The 12,057-nt window shown below is 42.1% G+C and overlaps 1 protein-coding gene across 9 annotated transcripts in view; it reads left to right on the top strand.

The window, feature by feature from the left end:
• Nucleotides 1–12,057, top strand: part of DGKG (diacylglycerol kinase gamma) — a 213,869-nt gene that overhangs the window by 48,511 nt on the left and 153,301 nt on the right. For 8 of the 9 annotated variants that reach the window (XM_055382079.2, XM_055382082.2, XM_004038159.5 and 5 more), the window contains exon 3: nucleotides 6,233–6,309. The exons of the other annotated variant lie outside the window; for it this stretch is intronic. In XM_055382079.2, coding sequence (XP_055238054.2) covers nucleotides 6,233–6,309 — 77 coding nt within the window. The remainder of the gene's footprint in view (nucleotides 1–6,232; nucleotides 6,310–12,057) is intronic. 9 annotated transcript variants of the gene reach the window in all.

Here is a 12,057-nt window from a genome sequence, read left to right as displayed (position 1 = left end):
TCACTTGAAATATGACTGATGAAGCCAAATTATTTGGAGAAAAGGTGAGAAAATGTTCTAGCAATACAAATTTTACTTACACAAATAAGTCATACCAGTCATTCAGATCATTTATGACAAAAAATTGTGTCTTAAAAAATGTTTTATTGCTATTGACCCCAATTTCCTCTGCTTCTATATAAAGTCTTTTCTTATTATTTCATATGTAACATCTGTGTCAGAGCCATCACTTCCACAGGTCAGTGGTCCTCAGCCTCGGCTCATGTTCAAATCACATGGAAGGCTTGGAATACTTCCAGTGTTCTGCCCACACCTCCCAGATCATGTAATCACAGTTTGTAGGCATGGGGCCTGGGCATCAGTATTTTTTAAAGCCCTGCAAGTGATTTCAATAAGCAGCCAAGGTTGATAACCACTAGTCTACCTTTTCTTTCCATACCCCTGAGAATATAGGACATGTGGGACAAGTGTGACCAGCTCAATCCCTTTGCTAGCTTTCATTTATTCAATAGATCTTTCTTGAATATCTATTTTTTTGCCAGGCAATGGGCTGCATGCTGGGGATGAACAGTGAACAGAAACAAAGTTTAGATGGGAGAATATGTGTGTAGGAAGTACATCCGTGCTTATGAAGCTGGGCTTCTCCCCTGTGCTTCCCACGTGCTGCTCTGAGGCCTGACTCCAGCTGGCTGAAGAGGTGGGCCTTCTGATGCAGTGCTCTTGGCCCTGGCCCTTCTGTTTTGACATTTTTCAGGACCCTCACAAAACTCTGCTCTTGTTTTTGTGCATCTCACTGTATAACTTCCTAGAGTAATTAGAAAATGTATTCTTACATCCCAGCCTTCACTGGAAGAAGGAAAATCTAGATTTTATTTTTTTGCTCATGCGCCAACTTTCCCTTCCCCTCATCTCAGTGACTCCCCCTGCCCACCACTTATGGTCTTTCTACTCCATGGAGTATGTTCCTTTGTCCTTGGCATCGTGGTCTTTTCCGGGTTGTGACAGGCACGCCTCAGCAGTCAGCCCCAGATCCACAGGGACATTGCTTAGAGCCTGCGTATCAAGTGAGGTCCGTGAACCTGCAAAATTGGTGTCACTTAGGATCTTATTCAGAATGTAGAATCTCAGGCTGTGGCCCAGTCCTACAGAATCTGCATTTTTACCGGATCCCAATGTGACTCATACGCATATTACAGTTTGAGGAGCTCATAGAGAACTTTGAGGAATGAAGAGTTATCATGTACCTTAGAATTCCACTCTCATATATGGATTTTCAGATTCACTTTTGAAAATGTTGATTTATAGTTTTTTCAGAGTTTAACAGTTTAATGGTCTAATGCTCAAATACTCTGTGTTCTTAACTAGACAACAGACTATAAACTTTGGGGTCTAGTCCTGGCAGCACAACTAATATTCGGCTGTAAACACTGAAGTCTCTGATTTGTCTGCTTGTTCAGATGGAACGCACCCCTGTCCCACACTGACAAGGCAACAAAGGTGTCTGTGTGTAGGGCCAAATTTTTCCCTTTAAAAGGCTTTGAATTTGCTCGAACACTAGGAACAGTGCTTGGTTTAGGTCCCAGAGTTCTTGGCACATAAAGTATAGAAGACAATTTTGGACTGAAAACTTCTTAGGGCACTGGTAACCTTGATCAAAGAGAAAAACTTTCTGAACACCCGATTTAGGACAGAACTGTATGTGGATAGTCCTGACAGTCTGGGTTAATGCAAAACATGCTCCTACCTTGCCAAGCAGCTGAACAAGTTGACCTGTTGGGTAGAGTTCTTTGGTGTTGTCCACTTAAACAATGGGTAATGTCTGCCAAGCACAGCAATTTTAAATTTAGCAGTTATAAGCTTTTTTTTCCCTTGGCAATAAGTATTCAAGTTCAGGGGCTTTTTAAGACAGTCTTCATTTACAACAATAAAATCATGTCCTAGAATGGCAGTCCTCAACCTTGACTGTACATCTGAATTCCAGGAAGCTTTTAAATTATACTGTGTCCTGGGTTCCTCAAGAGATGCTGACTTAATTCACCTCGGGTAAGACCTGGGTTACAGTGTGTATAGAGCTCCCCAGGTGATTTCAACATGCAGGCAGGTTTGAGAGCCACTTTCATAGAGGAAGAGTCCTGGCTTCTAACTTGCCAGTGTTCAAGTATCCAGTGAATCCAATAACCATGGCCTATGATTTAGAAATGTTTAAAAAGTGTGACTTACGAGCTGAGTCTCCTTGAAAGAATCACTTAAATTCCATAAGCCTTGGTTTCTTCTCTAAAATAAGGATAATTATTACATTAGAGGGTAGTTGTGGGGATTTAAATAAAATATATAAGGTGACTAGGACAGCATCTAGCATATAATAAGCACTCCACAAAATGGGAATTGTTACAAAGAGCTGCGGAAATGGCCCTATTTTCTACAGGCAGAAATGGAACAAGGTGTCCTCTGAATCTAGTGCTGGTATTATGGTAAAGGCTTTGACAAAGGAATTTTCTGTGAGGTTATACTGTTGGACCCACAGATGACACCTAAAATAAGACCAAGGGATGCTATTCCCTCGTTGTTCTTTTCTGTCTTAAGATGAAACAGAATAAAGCAGCTGTCACTGAAGCAGATTAGTCATGCATAATACCTACTTACTCCTCATGGAAAAAGAAACCCAACCCAGAAATCTATTAAGAAGAAAACTGTTATAAAGTATATAAGGACATCCAAGGAGAAAGTAATGTGTCCCAAATTTGAGAATTAGGTTGATTCCCTTTTTTAAAGGGTATTGATACTATAACCCTATGAAAGCCCATAAAGCAAATTGAAGTAAATGTGTGATGAGTAATCCACCTCACGGAAAGCTAGTTAGAAACCTCCTGGATTCTTGTTGTGTGTGTGTGTTTTTTGTTTTGTTTTGTTTTGTTTTGTTTTGTTTTGTTTTGAGACGGAGTCTCGCTTTGTTGCCAGGCTGGAGTGCAGTGGTGCGGTCTCGGCACATTGCAAGCTCCGCCTCCTGGGTTCAAGCAATTCTCCTGCCTCAGCCCCCCAAGTAGCTGGGATTACAAGCATGTGCCACCATGCCCGGCTAATTTTTGTATTTTTAGTAGAGATGGGGTTTCACCATGTTAGCCAGGCTGGTCTTGAACTCCTGACCTCGTGATCCGCCCGCCTCAGCCTCCCAAAGTGCTGGGATTACAGGCGTGAGCCACCGCACCCGGCTGTGTTTTTGTTTTTTTTTTTCCATTTAATTTCAGGCTATTAATCATATATTTTAAAATAAATGTCTTTTCTATTTTTTTCTTTTTAAAACCTCTGTTTATTTTATGTGAACATATGATGAATTTATGTGTGTATATATATATCACACATTTAAATATAAAGCAGGATTTTTAAAATAGAGCAGCAGCTCTTTAGAGTCAAAGGAATTCTGCTAGAGTGAATGGTGGAATATCCAAAATGAGATGAGAACATCAAAATATCATATATTCAATTGAAATTACTCCATTGGTTCTCAATCAAAATGCTAACTCTACACTCTTCTTGCAGAAGTCACACCAGGGGTACTCATGTTCTCAAATTTTTATTTTTTTTTATTTAGCCATTTTGGCTGAGCTAACAACCTCCCATTAAAATAGATTCTAAAATGTAGGATTTGTTTTCCTAAATAATTAAGCTGCTTGTGGAATAACATATATGTGTGATGTTAACTGAGCTCTGGTCTCATTCTAACTTCTCTTTCATCCTGTTTCCAGAGTGGTCTTTAGAAAACAGAGAGCTGGTTATATTATTTCACCACTCAAAAAAATCTTTAACCATTTCAAATCAATGTTCTTAACTCTACATTCAAGACCCCCACAAATCTAGCCACAAATGACTCTCTGGTTCTGACTTGTCCTAAACGTTTTATGGTGCCCATCTCTGCACCGTTGCTCCCTTGGTATCTTCCGAGAATACCCTTTCCACTTCATATCTGCCTTTATAAACCTTACCCAATTCTTTATGCCTCAGCTCAAATACTACCTCCTTTATAGGGCAGCCTCAGTTCCCACCCCTACCCCACTTTCATCTTAATTTTCCCTCTTCCCCACTTTGTGTCTCATAGAACTTCATATCATTGTGTCACCCTTAATTACACCTTTCTTTATGTTAACAAATGTTTAGGAAGCTATAGTGAATAACGCTCAAGGGAAAAGACCATATACTTTTGAGCCAGACTAGACCTGAGTTACAACCCTGGCTCTTGAGCAAGCCGAATTAATTTTTCTGAATTTCAGCTTTTTCATCTGTAAACTGAAGAAAATACTTGCATGGATTAGTAGAGGAGAGTTTATGAGACTATGCAGGTGAAGGTCTCCAGTAAGGGACAGCTATTAGTACCACAGTTATTTAGATCATCTTTCCCACTAGTCCATTAACAGTATCTTGCGGCATCTTACCCTCCTTAGTGTTTTCTGAATTGAATGGAAGCAGCCCAAATTGACAGCATCTGCTGCCTGGCTCTTACTGAGCTATTAGTTTTTCAACATCTGTTTTGAATTTCAGAAAGAAATTTCCATTTTTAGGCAACAGAAGCATTTTCCTGTTGTATTTCAATATGTCTCAATCCTGAAATGATTAGAACTTCTGCTTGATTGAATCCAAGTCAGCAAAGCCATGGAGAACAGCCCAGCCCACGAATATGTCTACTTTACCTAGGCTTAAGAGACATTAACCCTCTGTACAAAGAGCCTGGGCAACAAAAAACACTGTGTGAGCTTTTAATAACATCGTCCTTTGGCTCAGATGTTTAAATAGCAACAATAATGGAGCTTGGAAAGCTCTTAATTACCGACAATATTGGAAGAGAGGGAGAGCCAAGGTCAGAGAAACCGTGGTTTGCTTTGATGTCTAGAGTGCTGATAGCTACACAAGATGCATTCATAATGTGTTTTTAATAACAATTATTGAGTCTCTTTTCTGGATTCCCAATTCCTTTATAAAATTCCAAAAAGAAGCAGCCAGTCTTGCCTCCAGTTGCTTCTGAATGATTTCCTATGGAAAGCAGCATTTTCGAAAACACCATGTTTCATGAATTATCTGAGTCTTTCTTTATCCCCTTCCAAAGTAAATGCAACATAGAGGGAACATTAAGGGGAAATCATGGCGGGGGGTGGAGGCCTCAACTTTCAGAGGAAAATCTTCTGGCTGTCAGAAATATGTGAGAAATACCATGGGAACATAAAATCAACCATGCTAATTATGAGACATAATTGAGGTTATGTTTTATGTGTCAGAACGAGTAGCTCAATTTTATCCATCAAGATAAAAAATAAAAATCAGGTAAAAAAAAAAAAAAAAGGGACAGAGTTGTCAAGATTCCAGAAGTAGAAGAAACTATCTTGCCATAGTGTACAACAGTGTTTCAGCACCAAGGACAGAGCCTTATGGGGTTTAATGCCCACTCATCCAACATACTTAATGAATTTTTAATGTTTTGAAATTTTCACTCAGATGTTTATATACTCATCTACATATTGTTTTTCTGAGCCCTAGTTACACGTCAGACCTTAGTATGATAGACAAAGACTCACCAGCCAGTTAACAGCTCTCAAGGTAAAGCTGAAGCAGGAGATGAGCAAGATAGGCAAGTTAATAAATAATTATAACACTATATGACAAGCACTATTACATAGTTGTGTACAAGTCACGTGGGAGCCAATGAAGGGAATGCTTAACTCTGACTGGTGCAAAGGAAGACTTTACAAAGGAGTTGACATTTGAGCTGGATATTGAAGAATGAGTGAAATTTGCAAGACAGAGAAGAAACACCATGAGAGACTGCACGATATGTTCAGGGATGTCTGGAAATGTAACTTGATATGGCTGAAACATAGAGCAAATAGGGAAATGAGGAATAGGGTAAATAAAATCACCAAGGGCTGGTATTCCAAGTTAAGGGCTTATCTTCTAAGCTAAGAATGGTAAGCTTTATCCTGAGGGAACAGAAAGCCCTTGAATGGTTTTGAGTAGGGATATGATCTGATCAGATTTGTGTTTCAGAAAGATAATTTAGATGCAGGGGGGAAATCAGATGGAAAAGAAGAAGTGAGAGGACAAAGGGTAGAAGAGGGTGACATTTCTCCAGATTTTCTGGGACTGAGGGGCAGCTCCAACATAAACATGGTTACACAGGGAGAATTTACTTGGCCCAGCTTCCATTAGCTACTTGCCAGTGTTTCACATGTGAATTGTGTCTCTTCAGATTCCTCCAAGAAGATAAAAGATGTCTTGACTGAATTTAATGAGGGTGGGAGCCTCAAACAATATGACCCACATGAGGTAAGAACATTTCCATTTTAAGCCTTTAAAAACCCGTGTGTTTTAGCCTTTCCATAATTTGTTTCCCTCTTGGAGACTCCGCTTGCCTTGAAGAACTTGCTCCTCAGCATGTTTCCTCTTAAGTCTCAAGTGAGCCATTTGTGCTACCTGGCATTATATGTTTCCCAAGCCCATACACTCATTCCACTGTCCTAGAAGACTACCACTACTTCTCCTCTGCTCATCTCTCACCCCTCCTCTCCTCATCCTCAGTTAACAACTGAGTCTTCTGCTTCACTGAAAAAATAGAACAAACAGAACAGATCTTTCACAAGCTCCCTCACCTCATAGGCCCACCTATCTGTACCTTTTCTTCTATAACCAGAGATGACCTCTCCATGCTCCTATCTACGTCCAACTCCCCCACGTGTGCACTCAACCCCATCCTCTTTCGGCCTACTTACAGGCATTGCTTCAGCAACATATCTTCCCCAGACTCCCTCTTTCCCTCCCTCCTCATCCCTCCTTTTCTCTATATCTCTACCTCTGTCTCCTTCATATCAACTTTCTTCGTATATTTTATTTTTCCATCAACATGTAAACATGTAAACATCCTGTTATTTCTTCTATATTCAAAACATTTTCCTGACTGCACTTCCTCCTCTAGGTACCACCTCATTTCCCTCCTGTGTTTTACGCGAAACTGTACAAAATACTTCTCTATACTCATTGCCTCCAAATTCTCTTTTTCCTACTTTCTTGAAATGCCTTGCATCAGTCTATAACCTTCACTCCTCCACTCAAATCACTAGTCAAGATAGCCAAGGGCCTCCCTATGGCTAAATCCAATAGCAATTTTTCTCAACAACACTGGACACGGTTGGTCAAGTCATCCTCCATTTTCTTCACTACATTCTACATTCTCCTGATTTCTTCTTATCCTTCTACTTGACATTTACACTTAAAAATCAAATGGGCATCTCAAACTTAACATGAGCTAAACTGATGTGTCCTTAATCTTCCCCTATAAAGCCTGTTTTTCCAGCAGTCTACCCCATTTCAGTAAATGACAACTCTACCCTTCAAGTTATTCAACCTGAAACCATGCAGTCATCATCAACTTCTGTCCTCTCACATCCCACATCCAATTCATTGGCAAATTCTGTTAGATCTACCTTCAAAATGTATCCAAAATATAGACACATCTTGCCACTTGCACTGTTAGCATCCCGACCTGAGTCATCACCATATTTTGCCCAGATTATTGCAAGAGTCTCCTAACTCGTCTCGCTGCTTCTGCCCTTGCTGCTTCAGTCTATTCTTCACACACATCCTGAGCAATCCGTTAAAACTTATGTCAGAGCTTGTCACTGCTCTACTCCACAATCTCCCATGGTTCCCCCCATCCCTACTCAGAGTAAACATGAAGGTCATTACAATCTGCACCTCCCCCAGCTCTCTGACCTCATCTCTTGCTACTCTCCCCATCTTCATTCCTTTTCAGCATATTAACCTTCTTGATGCTATCAAATAAGCCAGTGTCACCGTAACCTCAGCACCATTGTGCTTGCTGTTACTGTTTCTTAGAATGTTCCTCCTCAGCACATCACATTGTCCATTATCTTACCACCTTCCAGTCTATGCTCAAGTCACCTTCTCAGTGATCATCACCTTCTTCATCTAAAACTTGAAGCCCTCTTTCTGACATTTCCTATCCCCCTGCTCTGCATTATTTTCCTCCTAAGTACTTCTCACCACCTGTCACACTATATAATTTACTTAATTAATTGTCTGTCTCTCCCACTAGCATATTTTTGTTCACTGCTGTGTCTTCAGTGCCTGGAAAAGTATCTGGCTTATAGCAGGCATTCAATAAATATTTGTGGACTGAATAAATGAATGCAAGACCTCCCCCTACTTTCAAATTCAATGACTCTAACATTTCTTGGGCTTCTATGCACTGTACTGGGCACTGTAGAAGGCATAAAAATATAGAAGCACAGTTCCTGCCCTCCAGGACTTACTTCCTACTGGCAGGGTCAGGTTTGAAAGCCATGACCCTGGAATTACATGGTCTTAAGTTAGACTTCTACCTCTGCCATCAACAAGTGGTCTTGAATAATATTTCATATCTTTGAACCTCACTTTCCTCATCTATAAACTGTACATAACAAAAAAAGCCTCGAAGTTTGTGGATGAGTGAATTAAATGAGAGGATCTTTGCAAAGTGGCTAACACTCTACAAGCACTTAAAAATCTGTACCTATTATTATCCCTCTTCCATCCCCTTTCCCCAGAATGTTTTTAACTCAATTCCCTTTTCCCTGCTCATGAGTCCTTTCATGAAGACTAACCCAGAAAAGTGACTGATCTGCAGGATTCACTTAGGGAGAGACTGGCCACTTTCTTATTCACGTTGTCATCCACTGAACAAAACTGAGTCAACACCTTCTCTGTTGGACACTGGAAATGAATCAACAGAGCCTGTGCCCTCAAGGTACACCTAAAAGGGGCTTTGGATAAAATACACCAGTTGCAGAGAGAATGAAGCAGGAAGAAGGTTGCCAGAACAGGGGCGAGATTGCGAATGCACCATTTCAAAGAAAATTCCTGAGGAGAAACCATGCAGAGAAGATAGCAGAGCCAGCAAAGAACTCACTGCCCCACACCCCCCACCCCCAGCTCCAAAAACACGGGAACAAAGCCTGGCGGGGGCTGCTAATCAGCTTGTCTGCCCTGGGGCTGATGAGTGGGAGAGGAACAGTTTGGTCAGGGCCACTGCAGGTGTGGAGGCCACAGGAGCTTTCAGAAGCAGGGAGTCACTTGGCTGCTATGAGCACGCAGCCGCCCTTGCCTCTGTCGGGGCTGGCCCCCACTTTTTGTAATGCCAGGCACTGCTGGGTCCTGGGGAGCTCTGTCACTCTGATTTCGTTCTCTCATACAGTGCAGCTGACTTCTAGTAGGTGTAATGTCATGGCACAGGGTTAGGGAAATAAGAAGGGTTTAATTTCTCTTGAGTTTGATGGCTTACTGCTGCTAAAATGTCTCAATGAGAAACGAGTTAGCTGTGGGAAGGGGCAGATTGCTAGCAAAGGTAGGATGGGAATAAAACTTTGCGGAGTGGCAGAGCTGCATCTGGCCATGATGAATATGCGCTTGCCCATCAGTACCAAGTGATTCTCTGGAGAATAGAGTGGTGGCAGACAGCTAGAGAGTGGACAAAACCCAGAAGAGCAAAAGAGGCAGGTGGCTTGGTGGCACTGTGAGCCTGGACCCAGACACCTGATCACAAAGCCCAGCTCTGCCACACGCTTTATGATCTTCAGCAAGTTATTCATGTTGTCAAAATTTGTTTTATCCCCAGAATGACAGTAACAGTTCTTCCCCACACTGCTGTCTTGAGAATGAAAGTGCCGGATGCCTGCTAAGCTCTCCATCTAGTTCTCCTCTCTTCTTGGTCTGTGTAAGGATTAACACACTCTCTTTAAGGGTGTTGCAGCAGGAGCAAATTGCCCAGCTAATTTCTGCATAAAAGCTGCTGGGGGAAAACAGAGTTCCTTTGGCCTGAACCATGAGTGTGCCTGGGATGTTAGTACAGGTCTCAGAGAATTGCCAGCATGCCTCATAGTGGTTGGTCATCTGGTTTGGGCATGACCCCTAGCCACTCCCTAGTTAGTCTCTCATCATGCATTTACTAAGCAGCTACTCTGTTCCTGGGCTGTGCTTTTAAAGAACTTTTGTATAACCCAGATATCACCTTGAGAGTGTGGCACATCGTTGCATGTCTTTGCCTGCTGAACATGGGATACTGGGAGGGAGTGTCAGGGAGCACTATGCCAGCTCTGGACCCTGTGACAGATATAGTAGCAGGAGCACTGGACTAGGAGTCAGGAGGTCTGGCTTCTGGTTTCACTCTGCTGCTAGCTCGCTGGGGCTCATCACTGAATTTCCTGAGCCTCGGGGGCATCAGAAGACTGAGTCCCCTCTCAGACTCTTCTGGTTTGCATGTTCTGTGCTTCTGGGTTTATTCTGTGCATCCTGTTCTCTAGGACAGGGACATGCATGGTTGGATGAGTTCCATCAGTATTATTTTCTAAGTTCTCATAACAGTTTGTCAGCTCTTTTCCTATGGCACTCGCCACTGATGACCACACATTGCAATTATTTCAATATCTTTACCTCTTATATCACACTGACTCTTTGAAGATATGGACTCATGCCTAATTCATTGATGCCCAGCACTGTACTGTGCCTTACACTTAAGAGGCTCAAGATATATAGATATATAGATATAGATACAGGTATATACACACATATATATACACATAAATATATGTATGTATATATATATATATATATATATATATATATGTATAAAGCACATTTCCCCCCTTTTTCCAATCTGTGTCTTCTTCAGCAAATTGTGAGTGGAGATACATATATCCATTTAATCTATACACAGACTGAATGGATCCCATTGTAGTTGATGACATCCAGGGACCAGGCACCAGGCTATTCCTCAGGTGCACTGATTAGGACACATCATCCATTCAAATACCTATGAAGAACCCTGTGAGGTGGTGTGGGGGATTCAAAGATGAAAGGAGACATTCTCACTACTTCCAGGAGCTCTGGATTGAGTAGAGGAACCAAGGTCTGTCACAAACAACTATATATCAATGCAGAGCAGCACATATGAGTGTCACAAGGCAGGAACAAAGGTGCCAAGTAGGGAAATTCAGGGACAGACGATCATAAGGCCTTCTGGGAAAGGTGGAATCTGGGTTGGGCCTTAAAGCATGACTGGAACTTGAACATGTAGAGATGGAAGCAGTTCATGCAGGGTAGAGTGCATGGAGGGTTGCTCAGGAAAGAACACAGAGGTCAGCATGGACAGAGTGCATACACGCACATGGGGAATAATAGGAGAGAATACGAGAATCATCTCAGAGCTTGAAGTAACTACAAATCTAGGCTGGAGGGGATTATTGGAGGCTATGAATACCAAAGGTCTAGGAGAGTACACAGGATGGTCCACTGGACTGTAGAACACTGCATATTAGGCCTTCTATTTACATTCATCTAATTTCCACTTGCCAATTTAGTTTTGCAAATATTTTATAATGTATAGTGTAAGAACACAGTAGTACATCAGTTAATCTCAATTCAGTTCCATGGGCAATTAGAAACCATGGAAAGTTTTTTTTTTTTTGAGACGGAGTCTCGCTCTGTCACCCAGGCTGAAGTGCAGTGGTGCCATCTCGGCTCACTGCAAGCTCCGCCTCCCGGGTTCATGCCATTCTCCTGCCTCAGCCTCCCGAGTAGCTGGGACTACAGGTGCCCGCCACCAGGCCCAGCTAATTGTTTGTATTTTTAGTAGAGACGAGGTTTCACCATGTTAGCCAGGATGGTCTCGATCTCCTGACTTCATGATCTGCCTGCCTCGGCCTCCCAAAGAGCTGGGATTACAGGCGTGAGCCACCACACCCGCCACATGGAAAGTTTTTGAGAAGAGAAGCAATCTTATCAGAGTTGTGCTTTAGGAAGATCAACAGGGCAAGGATAGGCAAGATAGGTGGGAAAACCAACAGATGGACATGGGGTTAAGGAAGCCTTGGAGAGGTATTGCAATGGCCCAGGTGAGATGTATGGAACAGAAGTCAGAATCCAGGAATTTTGGTGATGGCAGCAGGGACAATGGACATAGAAAAGGTCTGGATGTGACAGATGTTGCAGAAGAACAGTGGACAGAAGGAAGGGACAAGAACT

Source organism: Gorilla gorilla, chromosome 2, assembly GCF_029281585.2.
Source record: "Gorilla gorilla gorilla isolate KB3781 chromosome 2, NHGRI_mGorGor1-v2.1_pri, whole genome shotgun sequence".
Classification (NCBI taxonomy): Eukaryota; Metazoa; Chordata; class Mammalia; order Primates; family Hominidae; genus Gorilla; species Gorilla gorilla.
Note: the sequence above shows the minus strand (reverse complement) of the source record. Positions and strands in the feature narration are given on the sequence as shown.